Source organism: Rhipicephalus microplus, chromosome 7, assembly GCF_043290135.1.
Source record: "Rhipicephalus microplus isolate Deutch F79 chromosome 7, USDA_Rmic, whole genome shotgun sequence".
Lineage (NCBI taxonomy): Eukaryota > Metazoa > Arthropoda > Arachnida > Ixodida > Ixodidae > Rhipicephalus > Rhipicephalus microplus.
Genome location: NC_134706.1, coordinates 115,738,402 through 115,757,712, shown reverse-complemented (window position 1 = coordinate 115,757,712; position 19,311 = coordinate 115,738,402). Strand labels below are relative to the sequence as shown.

The following is a 19,311-nucleotide window of genomic DNA, read 5'->3' as shown; positions in this document are numbered from 1 at the left end:
AACACACCCTCACTATCAAACGTGCGCCATAGGCCTAGTCCCCCGTCAAACTGCTCGGCGGCCAACACCGCCACCCCGTGTAAACAAAAGCAGTGATGGTCAGTTAGGTGGCAACGCAGAGGATGCCCACTGGGCCGAGCAACACGACATAGCTTCACAAATTTGTCCCCTTGTTCTTGCACTTGCGTTTATTTTCTTGCTTTTCGAAACATCGCCGTCTACAGATCTGTAGCACCTGGTGCTGCTAGACCTCAATCGCAAATGGGACGGGAAAGGCTTTCAAAGCATGCTTCGATCTTACGTGCCAGAGTGCATGACTCTCCACAGCTAGCTTTTCCTGTAAGTCCCTCCTGAACCTGCTTTTTGTCGCCTCGCATGACGCGCAAGCACGAGTGTATAATACGTTCTCTTTCATACTAGGAGGGCTTGAATCGGTGGTGACCCGGTGTGACGTGCCGTTGTGGCCGTCAAATATACTGGGTCCCGAGGCGGCCTAAGAAAGACGTTCACACTCCTTGAAGAATAGAAAGGGACTGCCAGACCCTTCTTTTATTGCAATTCTTTGAGCGTCTGTGAGCTAGGTGCCTATTTACTTCGCTCTCCTCGCGCAAAGGCGCGAGACACGCACTGAGCGTCGTTTGCTATCGCTCTTCTAATGCCCGGGTTAAGAAACTTGTCGTCCCGGCCTATACACAAAACACCAAGACAGACATAACTTAACTAACCTAAACAGCCCTATCTTTAATTATTTACAAAATCTACAAAACATTGTCTACTCACTTTAAGGCACACAAAACTATACTCAAGCAGCAACAACTACTTACAGTGCACAGCACACAGGTACATTTTAGTCCGAAACATGGTGTTGCTCCATGTGAGCAATGGGACTCAGATATTGTCTTAATTTTTTCACATGCACAATGTCACTTCCCATGTTGTCCAAGAGTTCGATCTCGTAGTTCACGTGAGACAGTTTATTCACTATCCTGTGAGGTCCGGTGTACGATGTAGTTGTTTTCACACCGGACGTTGGAACCTTGAGGAGCACCAGTTGTCCTTTTTCAAACACAACGTACTTGTGGTGCTTGTCAAAGTGCCACGTCGGTTTTTCTTGAGCCAGTCGGATGTGCGTAGCTGCGAACTTCCTGGCTTTTTGTTGTCGTTCACGCACTACCGTGAAGTAGTTCGATTCTTCTTTGAGCTCTTGAAGCTTTTGGCGGCTGTATACAACATCTAAAGGTAGTACCGGATCCCTACCATAGACCAGGAAGAAGGAAGTTTGGGGAACCGTGTCTTGGTACCTGGAGTTGTAATAGAATAAAATATAAGAGAAGACATCGGCCCATTTTTTCCTCCAGTGGTAGTAATGGCAATCATGTGTTTTGTTGCCTTATTGGCTCTTTCGCACAAGCCGTTTGCTGCGGGGTGATTTGCGGTAGTGGCAGCATGTCTAATGCCCCGATGTTTGAGGTATGCTTCAGTGAGCGCGCCATTATTTGAGTACCATGGTCCGTAATAATTGTAGCTGGGCATCTGTGCTTCAAGATGACCCATCGTTCGACAAACTTCTGGATGGCTGTGGCCTCTATGTTCTGGAGTGGTTTTGCCTCCACAACTTTGTGAGATAATCAATAGCTACAATGATGTATTTGTAACTTCTTAGAGTTTTGAATGGCCCTATTATGTCCATACCAACTGTGCGAAATGGGCTGTGGACTTCTATTGGCTGTATTAGACCGTAAGGCACCGTTGTGGACATCATCATCCTCTGACAAAAGTCACAGTGACGCACGTACCGTCTGACATCTGCATAGAGTTTTGGCCAGTAATACTTAGACCTAAGGACATAGAATGTTCACCTGATGCCCATGTGGCCACCGTATCATCCCTCATGCAGTTCACGGAGTGCCTCAGCTTGTCGTTGTGCAGTAGGACAGAGGAGAAATCAACTGCTGACTGGGCCTTGGTCTCTTTTGTGCAACACATCGTTATGCGTAATAAACTTCTTTCGCACGCGTTTCTGTTGCTTTTGCGTGCCCAGCGCACCCCTAAGCATATCCACGTCTTAAGTGCAAAATGGATCCTGACGCTGCTCGCCACCCATGTAGTCACAGGTTCACAAGAGTTGGTTCAGCTTCATCAACAATGAGGGGGGGGGGGCGGTTCCTGGAAAGACAATCTTGTGCACTGAGCGGAATTCCCGATTTCTAAAGGCCATCAAAGTCAAATTCTCGCAGAATCAGTGACCAAAGAAGAAGGCGCTGGTATCCTTCCTTTTAGCGCTATACCCAGCACAGTGCATAGTGGTCGCTGACAACATGAAATCTTCGGCCACTCAGGTATGGTCGTATCTTTTTTAACGCCCATTTTACTGCAAGAGCTCCCAGTTCTCTCGAAGAATATTTAAAGTCTGCGCCTTTAAAAGATTGACTCAAATATAGCACTGGACAATATCGTCACTCTTCTTCTTCTTGCAGCAATAGACCTCCCAAGCTGAGCCGAGATGCATCTGTAAGTACTTCGACACCAAATTCTCCTTTTTCAGAGAATAACTTAAGGACAGGCGGCTGGCACAACGCGCACTTCATTGTCTCAAATGCCACTTGCTGATCTTCTTCCCAAGAAAAAGTAGCGTTTTCCTTTTTGAGTGATTCGCTGTAATTTAGGATAAACTTCATGAAGTATGATGTGAGCCGAATGAATAATGGTTGTTCCTGTACATTTCTAGGAGGCCGGAAAGCCTGAACCACTGCCAGTTTCGATGGGTCCGGAGATACACCGCTTTTTGTGACAACGTGTCCAGGGTAATTGATGGCAGTACAAAAAAAAGAAACACTTCTGTGGCTTGAACTTCAAGGCTGCTATTTCGAATTTTGCAGATATCTTCTGAAGGTGTGAAACGTGTTCTTCAAATGTCCGGCTGAAGACAACGCAGTCATCCATATGCATACGGGCATTGTCGTATTTATTACCGTCAATGATCGTATCCAGGCTCACTTGCAAGTTAATGGGGCAGCTTTAGGGCCAAATGGCATCCGGAGGAATTCGTAAAGACCCAACGGCTTGGCGAGGACAGTCTTCTATATGTCATCTAGATGCATGGCGATCTGATAAAGTCCAGACACCAAGTCCAAAACAGAAAAGTACTTGCTTTTGGTGAGTGCCTGCAGCACATCTTCAATTATTGGGAAAAGGTACAGAGTCCTCAATGATGGCGTTGAAACGTCGATAATCAACTCACATGCGCATCATCCCATCTTTTTTCGCTACAAGGGCAAGGGATGACGCCCAGGGATTCCGAGAAGGTCGCACTATATTGGCATCAATGAGGTCCTTGATGATATTTTTGACGAGATCAGGCTGTGCTGGTGACAATCTGCAAGGACGTTCCGATATTGGCTTTTTGTTTCCAGTTGGTATGCAATGTCGCTCAACTGTGCAGGAGCCTACATTAGTACTTGACTATGCAAAGCAAACCGAATGTTGCACCAACAAAGCCTTCACGGCCTGCAGCTCATTGCGAATTAACGTTGTTCCATTGTTAAAGCTGATGTCAATTGCAATTGACGTTGCTGCGGATCAATGACCGTATGAGATGGAGGCGCATCAAGGTCCACAGGAGAAGGAAGGCATGAAATTTGGAGGATCTGTCGGCAGTCTTTTTCAGAAAGTTCGATATTTTCAGTTTTACTTGCCTTTTCCATAAGGCTAATTGTCATCTGTTAAGGAAGCAAGACGGCTTGAGAAGAGCAGTTCGTGATCAAAACCTTCGTTGTATTTTTCGATGAAGCTGTTACCATGGGCTCCACTATGACGGAATAGCGGTCGCACTAGAGCTTTGTCCGGGTGATCACCATTAAATGATTTTCATCTTCCAACACGCGATGCCAGCACACAGGACATAACTTCCGCGATAAAGCTGGCAGTGCTTGGTTGCTCCCTAACCAGGTAGACCTTGCGTACCTTTTGAGGGACCAATACCGCGAAGCTCTCCAAGCCCCAGTCGATGAAGGATCTTGAAACCCGCAAGAAGTCATCACCTTGCAGTATTCCTTCCTGAGGTAAATAGGGAACAACAACAAAGACATGCTGCAGTGTTTGGTCGTTCACTGTCACCACAGCACTTACTTTACCTAAGCTTTGTAGCTTATGGCCGCTTGCTCATATGGAACGTAGGGACGAAGCCTTTATGCTTAATTTGAGTTTGTCAACTATTGGTGCCGTATTCAAGCTTTTGGCAGCTCCAGAATCCAAGAGGTCTTCAATCGTTTGTCCGTTGATGACGACAGAAACAGAAAAAGTACCTGCTTCAGAGACACATGACACCTGCCCAATTTCTGGCGTCTGTTCGTGGGCATCGTCGTCACCAGGTGGTCGTTTCCCCGCTGTTGTAAGCTGGAAGATTCGAAATCTTGCTGCCATTTCATAAATTCTGCAGTTAGCGGTACACAACACTGTGTGACAAAATTGCTACTTCTGGAGCAGTTCAAGCACAATTTACGAACTCTCATTTCCTTGCGACCTCTCAAAAACACGCGTTGCGGAATTCCACGACGGTGATGGCTTCGCTTTTGTATCCCCTTTCACCTTTCTCTCAGCTACTTCATCATCAGAGGAACCGTTAGACTCTATGCTGTCTGAGCGTTGGCGATGACTCATAGGCTTCCGAAGCGAACGTTTTGCCATAACACGGCATTCGGCGGATGGTGTTGTGGATGGCATTCCACGTTTTTCCGCAGCCGAAAAATTTGACTGCTTTCCTCCGAATCCCTGATTTGGTCAAAGCGCAGAAAAACCTTATAATATCGTCTAGCCGCCTAAATGTGTTGTCGAAGATGTGCTTCTTTGCTTTGGGTGATGGAGTAGCCACGAAAACTTGCCACGTTTCCTGTTGTAGTTCAGGATAGTTGTACTGTTTCATCAGGTCAAGCTTTCGGTATGTGAAGTCTCTACATGACCCGCCTGCACGTCGAGTTGCGCCTAACATTCGCTGCTTAGATGCTACATCGCAGTCCATGTTATAACCTCGGCGGAACTCTGCCTTGATGTCAGCCCAAGTACTGATACTACCCACCTTCGTGCGGTGACGCATCTATGTAAAATCTTTAGCTTGGAGCCTTGAGATATTGAATGCTATGGCGATGTCATGGGGAATGCAGAAGGTTCTAAACCGCTAGTCACCTTGGTGAAACCAGACGTTTAGATCTTTCCAAAGATGTGGTAAGGAGCTCGCCGCGAAACTCGAAAGTCGGTCGCGACGGTCTTCACTGCTAGACATGCACACGGGAGAATTGATTCTGGCTTGTGTTTGTTGCTTTCTCGAGCCGCGTTCGAGATTCATCGATGCACTGCTCTCTTTTGCATTCGTGCTTGATTTTGCGTCAGAATTTTCATGCGTTTTCAATTCCAGACGCTTAAAGCGCTCTACTAAGTAAATTACACAAAAGGTCGTGACTTGCCTTTTGCGAATCAAAAGGCGGTTTTGGTGCGTCGTCGTATTCGGCGGTGTCCTGGTCCTTGAGAATCATTAGTTTCAGTTACCCCTATTCGCTGCGGAGCTGACACACCTTGGTCCTTAGGACATCGGCTTTAGACACAGCTGACCGGTAGGCTTCCACCCGGGTGGCGTCATCCAGCTGCTCCAACACGTCGACAGAACACGGGGCCGTCGCCATCTTGGAATAACAGAGCCGACGCTGTCCAAACGTCAGTGGTTGAGCCAAAGGAGCGCGTAGGAAGCGACGTTTCTATGTACAAGATGTAAGCGTCTTCTTAGTTCACCTCGAGCTGTTGGGCGCCAATTGTGACGTGCCGTTGCGGCAGTCGGATAAACTAGATTCCGAGGCGGCCTAAAAAGGGCGTCCAAACTCATTCAAGATCAGAAAGGGACTGCCAGACCCTTTTTTTTTGTTCCACGTTCCTCGAGTGCCCGCGAACTCGGCGCCAATTAACTTCGTTTTCCTCGCGCAAAGGTGTGAGACACACATCAAGCGTCGTCTGCTATCGCTCGTCACACACGAAAAAAAAAAGAAAAATGCAAGCCCTTGGAAGTTTTATTCAGCCTGCATCGTTTTGCGGGGCGCTGGGGTGACAAGCTCTCGCGAAGGCACAATGCTGCAAGTTCGGGAAAAGGGAGCTTGATAAATGCATCATGAAGCTACATGAATAGGTCTGCAAGCGCTCGTCCCGTGTAGTCTGCGTAGCACATCCAATTGCATATCTAGGTACAGTTGAAGAATGGTTTTTTATGCCAAACCCTTCCCTCTCGACATGATCTCTCATATTTTTTCATAAAATCTAAGCAATTGCATTCACCTAAACTCCAGTCTCACGGGTTAACTTAGTCTCTAGCTCATCGGAATCATTAGGCCAGTTTACTCACTTTAATCGAAATCCGTAACTAGCCATGTGCCTGAAGGAATCAAATAACGAGTTTGCTTGCCGATCTATGGTCACTTTGTGATGAGGTCATTTGTCAAACACGCTCACCGTCATTCCTAGCCATCTTGCAGTAGGTATAAAACATGCCTACTGGCACATGTCGTTGCGAGTGAGCCACATGGTACTGGTTTTTAACATCTAAAAAACTGTGAACAAACTCATCCGACCGCCTTACCAGAGGCGCTTTCAGCATGTCCCATGTTGCTTCTGACGGAGCCAACCATCAACGGCTTTTGGCGCGCTGGTCCACAGAATACTGCACCGATAGGATTCAGCTCCTCCACATCGCCCACCTTGGTTCCGGTGCCATGAGCTTCAATGTAAGCGACTTTCAGCGGGTCGACTCCACTCTCATGGTAGATGTCGACGAGTAGGTCTTGCTGCACTTTTCCGGAAGGATAAGTGAGCCCTGTTGGAGTTCGAATGGTGCTCAATAAGTGAACACTCTTTATGGAACAGAATGGAATAATACACAATAATTTTATTTGTTAAGCATACACTAAACGTGGCTAAAGAGTCTGTTTTATGCGCACAGAGTAAATACGTGCAAAGATAATCCTTTTGGGCCGTCAGCGCTTTGCAGAAGGCGCAATTCTTTTTCAGTTTCATGAAAGTAAACATTTTTACGATTCAAAAACAATTAATAGTATGTTGGGTTTTACATTCCAAGATCACTAAAGACACTTATTATTGGACGAATGTAAGGAGCCCACGTACGCAACTGTCATGGGTGAGATATGCGCAAGTGCAGCACGTAACATACTGATTCTAGAGAGCCGAGCATACGCTCGAAACATGATGCTGCGTACGTAACGCAACGCTTACTACGTTACGTTTTCGCGATATCCCGAAGGAACCTGAACGAGAGTATGTGGTGACCGCAGCGGAATTAGACGCAGACAGCAACATCAGACCTGATGCAAGGCATGTGTCTTTCACAGCAAAAGACGATGTTTTCATGCCACACAAGGTAAATTCAAGTTGCGTGTACCGGCATCCTGATTAATCAGAAGAAACTGCCTGGCGTCTCACAAAAGTCTTCAAGAATTGCGTTCATTAGAATGAGTGCGAGAAGGCGTCTCTTTCTGCCATGCCTCTCGGCGAACGAACCCGTAAATAAAACGGCACCTTGGTAAGTGCCTTTATTCATGGTACAACATGACATGCCTTGGACGTTGTACGCCCCGCCACGGTGGTCTAGTGGCTAAGGTACTCGGCTGCTGACCCGCAGGTCGCGGGATTGAATGCCGGCTGCGGCGGCTGCATTTCCGATGGAAACGAAAATGTTGTGGGCCCGTTTGCTCAGATTTCGGAGCACGTCAAAGAACCCCAGGTGGTCGAAATTTCCGGAGCCCTTCACTACGGCGTCTCTCATAATCAAAGCGTGGTTTTGAGACGTTAAACCCCACAAATCAATCAATCAATCAATCAACTGGACGCTGTAAGAGCTTTTACTCGTTCAATGTGCTGGTAGTCGATCGTAAGGTCATGAATACCTGGAATGCGACCACTTGCTTCGACGTACGCTAAGCCTCATCCGCAGCAGTGCTGGATAAAACGCTGGGGTCGATTCAGTGCGACCATGCCCGATCAGATGCCTTCTTACATTGCGCACCCAAGTTCACAACAGCAAAGGTGAACGTGCGCATCCTGTGCACCCAGGAACGATGCTAAAAATCTACACAGCGAACGCCACGGCCTGACTTGTACGCTGGTGGCCCTTACACTGGTAGTCGTGTTTCGTGCAGATCACAGAGGCCACGTTATTACTGGGACCACGGTAGTAGGACCTAGCGTACTTCTACGTCGGTGACGCTGATTAGCATTACAAACACTTGCATCTCGCATACCATCTATCTGTTTGAGTAAAACGCGTCAAAGTACGTTGAAACAAAAGATTTGTCGCACGCTGCACCTGCCGCATACGCAACGTAATTGTCACAGCGTACGCATCTTTTCTTTACACCAGACTAAACGTGTCTATTATGGTTATGAGAGATGCCGTAGTGCAGGGCTCTAGAAATTTCGACCATCTTGTGCTTTTTAACATGCACAGACATCGCAGTGTACGCGGGCCTCTACCATTTTGCTTCCATCAAAATGTGTCTGCCACGGCTCGGATCGAACCAGTGATATTCGGGTCAGCAGCCGAGCAGACGTTTCAATAGGCTTGATTCAATTTGCGGGTTTCGGGAGAGCTCATTTTGCAATGCCTTATATACTCTGCAAGAGGGAGAAAGTAAAGCTTATATATTATCGACACTATACCAAGAGGTTCGATATCGTTACTAACCACAGTAGTCTAGTGGTTATGGATCTCTAATGGTTGCCCGCTATGATGAGATGGGACGAATCCCATCTGTGGCAGCCACATTTCCATTGAATGCGAGAGAGTTTCAGGCCCGTGGTTTTAGGTTTAGGTTCTTGTAAAAAACCCCAGGTGGTCGAAATTTCTGGAGCCCTTCACTATACGGCGTATCTGATAATCATAAGGTGCCTTTGAAACGTGAAACAACAATGATTATCATTATTATTGATAAAGATGTGGTGGTTCCTGAGCCTTCAACCTTAAGAATTACTGTTAATATTATAGTGAATAAGAAAGACGTTGATAACATCGGCTAAACTATCATAAACACAAGAGAAGGCACGAGATCGGCGATCGAGCACCGTCATGTGGGTCCACCTGTGTTCCTTTCTAGCTACCACCCGCTTGCTGAGTTCCTTCAATAAATCCCCTTTATATTTGGTGTATCTTGCTAAGTAACTACACCACGTACACCCTGGAACTCCAATCCCGCATTTGCTGTCGACCATGCAAGTTGATGCTGCAACACAGACAGCACCTCTCATGGCCGCTACTTGCCCAGGCCCGGTTAACTAGCGAGACCCCCTGATCTTTTCGGGCGACGAAGACCAGGATGTCGAGCACTGGCTGTCGTCCTACGAAAAAGTCAGTGGATCAACCAGGTGGTATGACGCTGCAAATATGAGCACCGTCAACGTTTACTTGGCTAACGTGGCGAAGCTGTGGTGCACAAACCACGAATCCGAATTTGAAAACTGGGCCGCTTTCAAGCAGGCAATATCCTCGGTTTTCGGTCGCACTGCCATGTGGAAGTTGCGTGCCGAACAACGCCTGCGCACACGGGCACAAGAACCTGACGAAAAGTTTACCGCCTATATTGAAGACGAACTCGATCTCTACAGGCGCGTCGATGCCGCGATGAGCGAAAGTGCCAAGATTCCGCACATTATGAAAGGTGTCGATTACGACGTATTTCAAGTTCTCCTTGTGAAGTCTCCTGGCACGGTGTCTGAAGTGGTAACTCTGTGTCAGAGCTACGACGAATTGTGACGACAACGAGCTCTCACTTGTCGTCCATTTCAGCCTAACAACCTACTCGCTGCACTGGACGTCATGCTTGATCACTCCCGCCTTCTAGCACAAATGAAAGACTTTGTGCGTGAGGAGGTCGCACGTCAGCTTTCCCTCCTGCCATTTTGTCAGCGCCAAGAGTTCCCGCAGCAGCAGCAAGAGCGGCCACCGACACAGTTATCTCCCATGCTCCGACATCTGCTTCAAGACCAGATTATCGAGACTATGCCAGTGCCCTTTCAGCAGCAAGTTGTCGCCGCGCCTGTTACTTATGCTGACGCAGTAAAGAGGCAACAGCCACACCAGCCCTCGCTGTTCAATGGACTACCCCATGTCACCACTCCTACTCATTCTTCCGTCGCATGGGCTCCTACCCTCGCTACCACAGCCTTGACTCAGCCGTATGCCACGTGGGCGACGCCCCTCACTGCAAATGCCTGGCGAACGTGCAAGAACCGGCCGATCTGTTTTGCAAGCGGCGGCCCTGGCCATATCTCTTGATACTGCCGTAGTCGCGTGCCTGGCTACACAGACGCACGATCACGGAACAACTACATTGACCGACCCCCTTTTGAGTATGAAAGTTCGGGTCATCAGTCAAGCACGCCTCCCCTGACTATCCGGCAACTTCGTCTTGTCGTTCACCTTCACCCAATCGTCGCTCCTTGTCACCCTTGTGTCCCCAACCAGCCCCTCAAAATGAGGAAACTAGCCATCACAGTTAAGGAGGCAAGAACTGCGCTATCGAAACATTCAAGTCCTCGCACTTTGTCGTCAAATATCGTTGAAGCTTTTGTAGACGGTGCCCATGCATGCCCTCTTGTAAAACTGTGTCTCTTATAGACGCCAAACCTCGCCGCAAGCTTCGAAAGGTGACCACGCCGTTTGATATGATGTCCTTACGTGCAGCAAATGGAGAACCTATTTGACCTATAGCCGCCTGCACTGCCCGACTCACAATTTTGGAGGACCACTACATTGTTGAGTTTATCGTCCTTTCCTCTTGCTCTCATGACGAACATACTTGGCTGGGATTTCCTATCGTGTAATCACAGCGTTATAGATTGTGACCTTTCTGAACTTGAACTGCTTCCTTTGTTCGACCTGCCCTACGACCACATGAATCATGCCGCGCACAAGCTAGTTGTCAAAGAAGACACTGACAATCCACCGAAAACAGCGATATGCGTGATGAAGTAGCATTTTTTGAGCCATCAAGCCTCTTTGAAACTCCGAAACCACTTCTGCTTCCTTATTCAGCCCTCTCGATTTCTAATGCAGCCAGTGCTCTCTGCCTTACCAATCCTTTTCCGCACATCATCAAACTGTTTAAAGGTGAATCTCTTGGATGCGTACAGTCAATCGATAACGAACAAATTTTTACCTTGCCGCAAGAATCATCCTAATGTGACCTCACCGCCGTCAGTGCTCTTAACCACTCTGATCTACAGGCTTCGAAAGTGTTCGATTCGATGATCGCAGACGAACTGTCACCATCTGAACGATATTAACTCCTCGAACTGCTGTACCAGTACCACGAATCTTTCGATGTTGTTCAACCTTCACTTGGTTGCACTTCTACCACTCTACATTACATCGATACCAGCTCCCATGTGCCACTACGGCAACGACCATACTGTGTTTCTGCGGCGGAACGCCAAGTTGTTACCGAACAGGTGGACGATATGCTGCAACGTGGTGTCATTCAACCTTTACAAAGTCCACGGGCCTCACCAGTGGTGCTTGTTAAAAAGAGGTTGGCTCAATTCGCTTCTGCGTGAATTACCGGCGCCTAAGTAACATCATTTGAAAAGACGTGTATCCTTTACCCAGAATTGACAATGTCCTTGATACTTTACAAGGTTCCCAGTTCTTTTCATCATTAGATTTGCGCTAAGGGTACTGGCAGGTCCCGCTTGCTGATGCCGATCGACAAAAACAGCCTTCGTAACACCCGACGGTCTATATGAGTTTATTGCCATGCCCTTCGGTCTCTGCAATGCGCCTACCACCTTAGAGCGCATGATGAAGTCAGTTCTTCAGGGTTTGAAGTGGCAAATATGGCTCTGCTATCTCGACTATATTGTCGTCTTTGCGCCAGACTTTACAACATATCTAGAGCGCCTGAAACACCTTTTCACGTGCCTGACGAATGCTTAGCTCCAACTCAACTTCAAGAAGTTTCACTTACGATTCTCGGGCACGTCCTATCAAAGGATGGCATACCTCCAGACCCGGCTAAATTGTGGGCTGTCGTCGACTTTCCCAAAACAACTACTATAAAGCAGTTACGGAGCTTAGTGGGGTTATGCTCCTACTTTCGCCGGTTCGTGCGCCACTTCGCCTCTATCATGCGCCTTTGACCGAACTTCTGAGCAGCGCCACTGATGTATGGTCATGGTCTTTGGAGTGTGACCAAGCCTTCTGTACCCTTAAGAGTCTCCTCACTTCGCCATCAATAATGCGCCACTACGATTCTACGGTGGCAACTGAGGTCCACGCCAATGATGTCGGCCTCAGTGCGGTTCTCGCGCAACGCAAACCTGGATTCGCCGAGTATGTCGTCGCCCACGCCAGCAGAACTCTCACCAAGGCTGGATCGAACTACAACGTCACCGAGAAGGAATGCTTGGCGATTGTTTGGGCCCTTCTAAAGTTCCGCCCATACCTCTATGGCCGTACTTTTGATGTAGTAACGGACTATTACGCACTATGCTGGTTGTCTTCGCTCAAGGATCCATCGAGTCGTCTTTCCCAATGGGCTCTTCAGCTTCAAGAGTATGACATCTATCATGTATATATCGTTCCGGCGGCACGCATATTGATGCTGATGCACTTTCGCATTTTCCCCTATCACCGGACATTGCATCTGTTTTCTCGGACAACACGTTGTCAGCTCTTGACGAGGACAATATCTCTTCCGATGACCCAAGGATCAATGACCCATAGATCACTTCACTTCTTGACGCGTTATCCGAAGCACCAACACTTCCAACCACTCGAACCCTGCGCCGCCAGGCTCCAAACTTTAGTATTCGGCATTGCTCTTTGTACCGGTGATAATATTTAGCAGGTAGTTGAAAATGGCTGCTTGTCATTCCCCGAGCGCTGCACTCTACTTTCTGCGCGTCGTTTCATTCCGAGCCACAATTGTGCTTACGCTGGTGTTTTCAAGACCTACGAGCGCCTACAAAAAAGGGATTACTAGCGCGGAATGTTTACCTTCATCCGCCAGTTAATTCGCGGCTGCCACGAATGTCAGCGGCGGAAAAACCCACCACATCCTGCAACAGGTTCATTGCAGTCACTTTAATGTCCAGACTGGCCATTCGACCGTGTAGGAATTGACCTCTATGGACCACTATTATTGACAACGGCAGGCAACCAATGAGCTATCGTGGCTGTGGATTATCTTACATGGTACGCTGAAACGTCTGCTCTCCCCACAGCTGTAGCACAAGACGTCGCAACTTTCATACTAATCGGTTTGTGCTTCGTCATGATCCTCGCGAACTACTCAGTGACTGAGGGCGTGTTTTCCTCTCCGATGTTCTCCAAGCACTTCTTCAACAGTTCCATATTGTACACCGAAAGAGTACAACCTACCACCCACAGACGAATGGTTTGACGTTGCGGTTTATTCGTACTTTGGGGAACATGCTCACGAAGCATGTCGTTGCTGATCAAACAAATTGGGACCTCGTTCTCCCATTTGTGACATACGTGTATAACACCGCTACGCAAGTCACTACCGGGTTTTCCTCATTTTTTTCTCCTGTACGGTCACCAACCATCGCACACCACCAACACATTATACTCGTCAGATCCCTCCGAATGCACGCCTGTCTCGGAAGCCGCTCCTTACGCAGAAGAGTGCTGCAAGCTTGCCAAGCGGCTTACTACAGCCGACCGTCAGTGCCAGAAGGAGGCCGGTGACGACGACCATCGTTCTGCACCAACATTCGTTCCTGAAGCACTTCTATGGCTGCATGTACCATCTTGCGCCCCTGGTGTATTACCCAAGCTATGCTCTAATTATCACGGTCTCTACCGTTTGGTCGAGCGTACCTCACCCACGAACTACGCCATTGAACCCCTCACGCCATCGGGCGACCGTCGCCTGCGCGGACGTGATATTGTTCACGTAAACCGTCTCAAGCCCTACTTCTACCCACTGGTCCCCACGTGTTAGATTGCCAGGATGGCTCAAAGGTTTTTGCCGGGGAGAATCATAGTGAATAAGAAAGACGTTTGTACCATCGGCTCAACTATCATCAACCCAAGAAAAAGGCACAAGATCGGCGATCAAGCACCGTCATCTGGGTTCACCTGCGTTTCTTTCAAGGTACCACCCACTTGCTCAGTTCCTTCAATAAACCCCCTTTTTAATATTATTAACAACATAATTGAAACTGACTCACCATCCGTTTTCAATATTTTCATATATTGCTGAAAGCAATAAATTATTCGGCAGTTTCTAGTTCACCTATGAGACCCGCTTCAAGAGAGCTATACAACTGCCTTTGCTTGAGCCAACTTGAGTGGATGAACAATGACTTTGTCGTAGGGATTGAGCAGCAGTTGTTGCTATATCTTGTACGAAAAATTGTGGCTCTTTAAATGCAGAAAACAAATGTATGGATAACATCGCACCGCTTCTTACGTATCGTTTAGAGGCTGTGGTTGCCTGTCTTGTGTGAAACGTCATTCTGTAGTATTTATAAAAATCATACAAAATGACTCGCTTTATGCAGCAAATGACTCGATTAAATTTTTTATGGCACGTTCTTTACTCAATGTGGTGCCCCCACTTGATCGCCGTGTAAATTCATGTGTATCTTATGGCAAATCACCTTCTGGAATAGTTTTCAGGAACAGATAAGTCTTGAAAGCTCTAGGGAACAACTGTAAACCTGAATTAACGAAAAATCAGTAAACAGGAACTGCTCATGTGAAGAAAAATGAACCATCTATCACTAGCGAAAGATTAGGGCTAATCGGAAAAGCACGAAGAAAGGGCTTTGGGTATGCGGCTTCTAGTCCCATCAATAACTACCCATTTGCAAAACAGGCTGTTTGATTCGTCCCACAGCTTCTGACGCGGACTATTTTTCGTGTGTGGTCATTACCCCGACCCTCCTAATCAGCTTGTACAGCGCTTGCATTCGCCTTTCGTATAATTCATCTTGTAGCATAAAACTGAATGTTAGTCGAGTTGCCTGAATTTCATATTAAAATAGAACCACGCACAAAAGTCATTGAGTTGTTTATCGCTTCTCTACGTACGGCACTGGAGAAATGAAATGGGACTATTTCTTCAATCACGCAGGGACAATGGATATGTACTTTAGTAGAAAAGATAATATTCTCCGTACTTGGCGTATTAGCAGAGCGACTCACCTTCGGCTTTGTATCCGTCCGTGTTGACCTTGACATTGACGACCTTTGCGTACACCCGACGCGCATCGATGGCCCGTTGGAGGTAAAACGCCCCAATGGTCTCGCTGCGGGCGTAGCCATCGCCTGCGAAGAGCCAACTCGGTAATTTGTCCAGCGTAAACACTCTTCTTAACCGCGTTATAACGCACGAGCCATAAAAAATTCTAGGCATTCATCCTCATGGCGAGTGTTATCCGTAGCAACAGCTCGCCAATAAAAGTGAGCAACAAAAATAAACGTTTATGACATATAGCTAGGTGTAATATATGGAATGATGTATTAGTAATATTCTGTGATAAGAAATAAAAAGGTGTGCATGTGTACGTATTATAACAGTGTGAACTGCAGCAAGCAAAATTTACATTGCCTTGTTGTTTCAACTCATTTCAGTGTGCTAATATGGTGATTTCTTTTTTTTTGCAGGATTGTTCGTTTTGTCAAGAACCTTTGTTATTATTGTTTCCACTGTAGAACTCGAAGTAACCGAGGTATTATGAACATCAACCTCTCCACAGCACCACAGTTATAGGAGAACAGTACAGAAAAGGCGAATAAGGTAACTTTAAGCTACTCTGAATAAGCATAGGAACAAGTATTTTTCACATATCGCAACACTGCCGAGGTGGCCTACTCCATTTATAGAGGACTTATCCATTGCTGTGTTCTTATAATTAACAAAGAAAGTTTTGACCACGATCTTACAAAACATGATTTTACAAAGTTTGTGATGTAGTGATGTTATTTGCAATCCGTAGTAGGCGGCTATAGTTTCCTGGTTGTTACCATCACGAACAGATGAAACTACTTAGGTCATCAAACCATCCTTGACAAAGCTTTTAATGAAAGGTATTATCAAAAAGTCGTTGATGACATAAATGAAGGAAAATTGGTGCGTTCTTTTTTTTATTATGACACTGACGCAATTTGGCTATAGCGTTAAGATCTTGCAGTTTTATTTTTTACAATGTTATAACCGGTAATTTGGTATGCAGGCGTTGCTGTAAGCTGGTTATTTCACCATATAAAGAGTTTGTGGTACAACAGCTCCTCGTTTTTATAAGCAATGTATTGTTGAAACCGGTATCGTCGTAAATGAATTCAACTTACAAAGCTGTCTCTTTGCGCCATCGCAACGCAATTAGATCGGGCACTCGTAGCCTAAGCGTTGTGGATGTCGCGGCACGCTACGTGATTCCATGTGGTAAAGCGTCGCAGATGAAACACCGCCTGAACAAGCTAATGTTTAACGGCCGCTTCACCAGCGTTTGACCGCTAGTTCTAGCCATGGATGGTGCGCCAGCTGTGCCTTCTGTGCATGTGATTCAGCACCGACGACAATCTGAATCAATTATTTCCGTTTATAAAGTTCGACGTCAGTTTGTGAAATCCCGCGTACCTGCAAAGTTACGTGCTGAAACAATGGAGTAGGCTGAGGGGAGATTAGCCCGTGTTAGAGAAAATTGCTGGTGAAAATGGAAGGTGACGACCATCTCCCACAGCACACCAACAGTCATCATCAGGATTAGTGTGTCATTAACGGGCAAAAAGAAGGCAACCTTGACATCAACTATTGGCTGATCCCCATGAGTGGGTCTAAGCGATGTTAGAGGCAACAACAACAACCACAATATATGTTCCTGTTCTTTATATTGCTACAGGCATATTGACAATTGACATATTGATTATAGCACTGGCATAGTGATATTGACATACTAAGCACGAAAGCATGCCAAACTCCAAGCTGTTGCCGCCACCGTCGCACAGAATTCCAAAGAAAGAAAAGAAGAAACGTATCTTAAGTTCCACGCACACAAGATAAAATGTGCAGTTTCAATTCGAGATCTACCTCCGCTGGTACTTCAAGGGCGCCTTCGCGCTTCCTCCTGGGGGGGTGCAGCCGGATCAGGCGGTGCGATTAAACATATCAACCTGATGTCTCTCTCCTCTCCCGCCCAGGCATATTCTGCCTGGTTGGCGTCCCTTTCTAACAGGGATTTTCCAATCGATCTGTTTTCGCGCGGTGGTCTGAAGAGCGTTCCTGTGGCCCTGGTTCCAACCAATGGCGAGTTCATTCGCATGAAAAATCTGAATATCATTCAGTAAGAACTCCGTAAATTTTTCGATGATTACAAAATGATTACCGATGTGCGTCAGTTTGGATGTAGAGGCATCCTGTGCTGCTCGCCGGACTAAGCCTGCATCTCTGATCTCCTCAAATGCACAACTTTTGCCTCAAATCCGTTGAGCTGTTTCGTGCCTGTCCATTTGGCCTGTGTGAAGGGACTAGTTCGAGGTGTGGACGTGAGCCTTACACCACCACAAATGCTTGAATTCTTTGCGGCTGCAGGAGCAGTCTCTGTATTTTGATGCTCGCGCAACATTGAGAATAAAAGGTCCCCACAGAATTAGCGATCGTAACTTTTGCCAGCGCGGCTCGACAAACCGAAATTAAGGCAGGGCCACTAATTTATCATTTAGATGCACTATCTTCTCACCCACTGCAGTGCGAAAAATTCTGGAGCTACGGGCATACCCTCAAGGGATGTAGATCGGATGTGAGGAGTCGTACATGTACTGACCGACATAAACCCGATGAATGTTCAACCTAAGAGGTGAGATGCTGCCTATACAGAGGAAATCACGCAGCTGACGATAAAAGTTGCCCCGTGAGGACGTATGAGTTGCAACTTCTAGAGATCATCGAAAAACAACAATGCACCCGGCGTGAGGCCCGATCTATTCTCTCTGAGCGCTCACATGGCCATGGCACCAGTGCCAACCAGGCAAACCAGATGCTTGAGTCGTCGTTTCCTGATCTAATAACATCAACGGTGGAAAGGGCCGTGACGAAGCTTATGGATTCTCTATTCGTGAGGCTAACGGAGTCATTGGCACAAATAATGAGCACTAAGTTGACTGAAATCCTGCAGGGAGGTAACCAACTTACCATGCCCCCTTTTCTACCTTCACCAGTTTAGGTTACTGATATTCCATCGAAACCAGGCCCTTCGAAGTCAAAGCCAGGCACGCTGAACTCTGACCATAGAATAATTATGCCTATTGTTCATTATTTAAATTGGAGCTCGGACTCCGATTCCGATGTGTCACAACCAGAACAAATGGACTCTGATTCAAGATATAGGAAAAGACGTGCTTCTCCTGAGGTCAAATGCTCCTCACTTAGTCCTAAATCAACAAATAAGAAATACCAGTAGGAAAATCCGTCAAAGAAGGATTTTTTAAATGATAGCATCTTAGAGAAAGCAGTGAGTGCTGCTGGTATCTCTTCAAAATGGGAAATTGAAAAGTACTGCAGTTGAATTGCCGCTCTATTTTTTTTTCAGCAGCTACAGACTAACTTCATCTTCGCGATAACTATTCCGCTGATAATATTGCTTTACAAAAAACTTGGCTTGCAGAAAATAGGTATTTTAAGATAAAAAATTACCGCACATTTCTTCTAGACCGCCAAATTCAGGGTGAAGGTTTGGCAATATTTATCTCATTTAAAGTCGCCCATAGAGCTAAAATTATCTATCAGTCAATGACTTCAGAAAGCGAGATTTCCGAATTAAGCATCCTTAATCCTGAGTTACTCTATTCTTATTTATTAATTCTTATTTTCCTGCTGGTGTTCTGAATTCTTCCGTTCTAGATACTGCAGTTTACCATTGCCAGAAAGATATTGTATTAGTAGATGATTTCAATTCTCATCATATTTTGTCGGATTTTAAAACTGATTTAAAGGGCAAACGTTTGTGAAATTGGGTGAACAAGAATACCTTTATATGCATAAACACAAAAACTCCTAGTTTTATGTGTAATCAGTCCTCCTCGGTGCTTGGTATAACTTTTTCTAACGCTAACCTGTCTATCTTATTATGGTCTGCGATTAGCTCGGGAACAAGTAGTGACCATATGCCATTATTGTTCGAGGTGGTATTTAGAATAACCTCTTAGAATATATTCATCTGTTACGCATGTAAACTTTAATACACCCAAGAAATCAATACGAGGTGCTTTATCTAACGGAACGAATGATGCGGAACTAG

General features: G+C 46.4%; 1 protein-coding gene across 1 annotated transcript in view; it reads right to left on the bottom strand.

Moving 5' to 3' along the window:
* LOC119179104 (fatty acid synthase) overlaps positions 1-19,311 on the bottom strand; it is a 192,656-nt gene that overhangs the window by 108,130 nt on the left and 65,215 nt on the right. Inside the window, exons 5-6 of the mRNA XM_075869593.1 lie at positions 15,221-15,343; positions 6,617-6,850 (exon numbers count right to left, since the gene is read on the bottom strand). Coding sequence (XP_075725708.1) covers positions 6,617-6,850; positions 15,221-15,343 — 357 coding nt within the window. The remainder of the gene's footprint in view (positions 1-6,616; positions 6,851-15,220; positions 15,344-19,311) is intronic.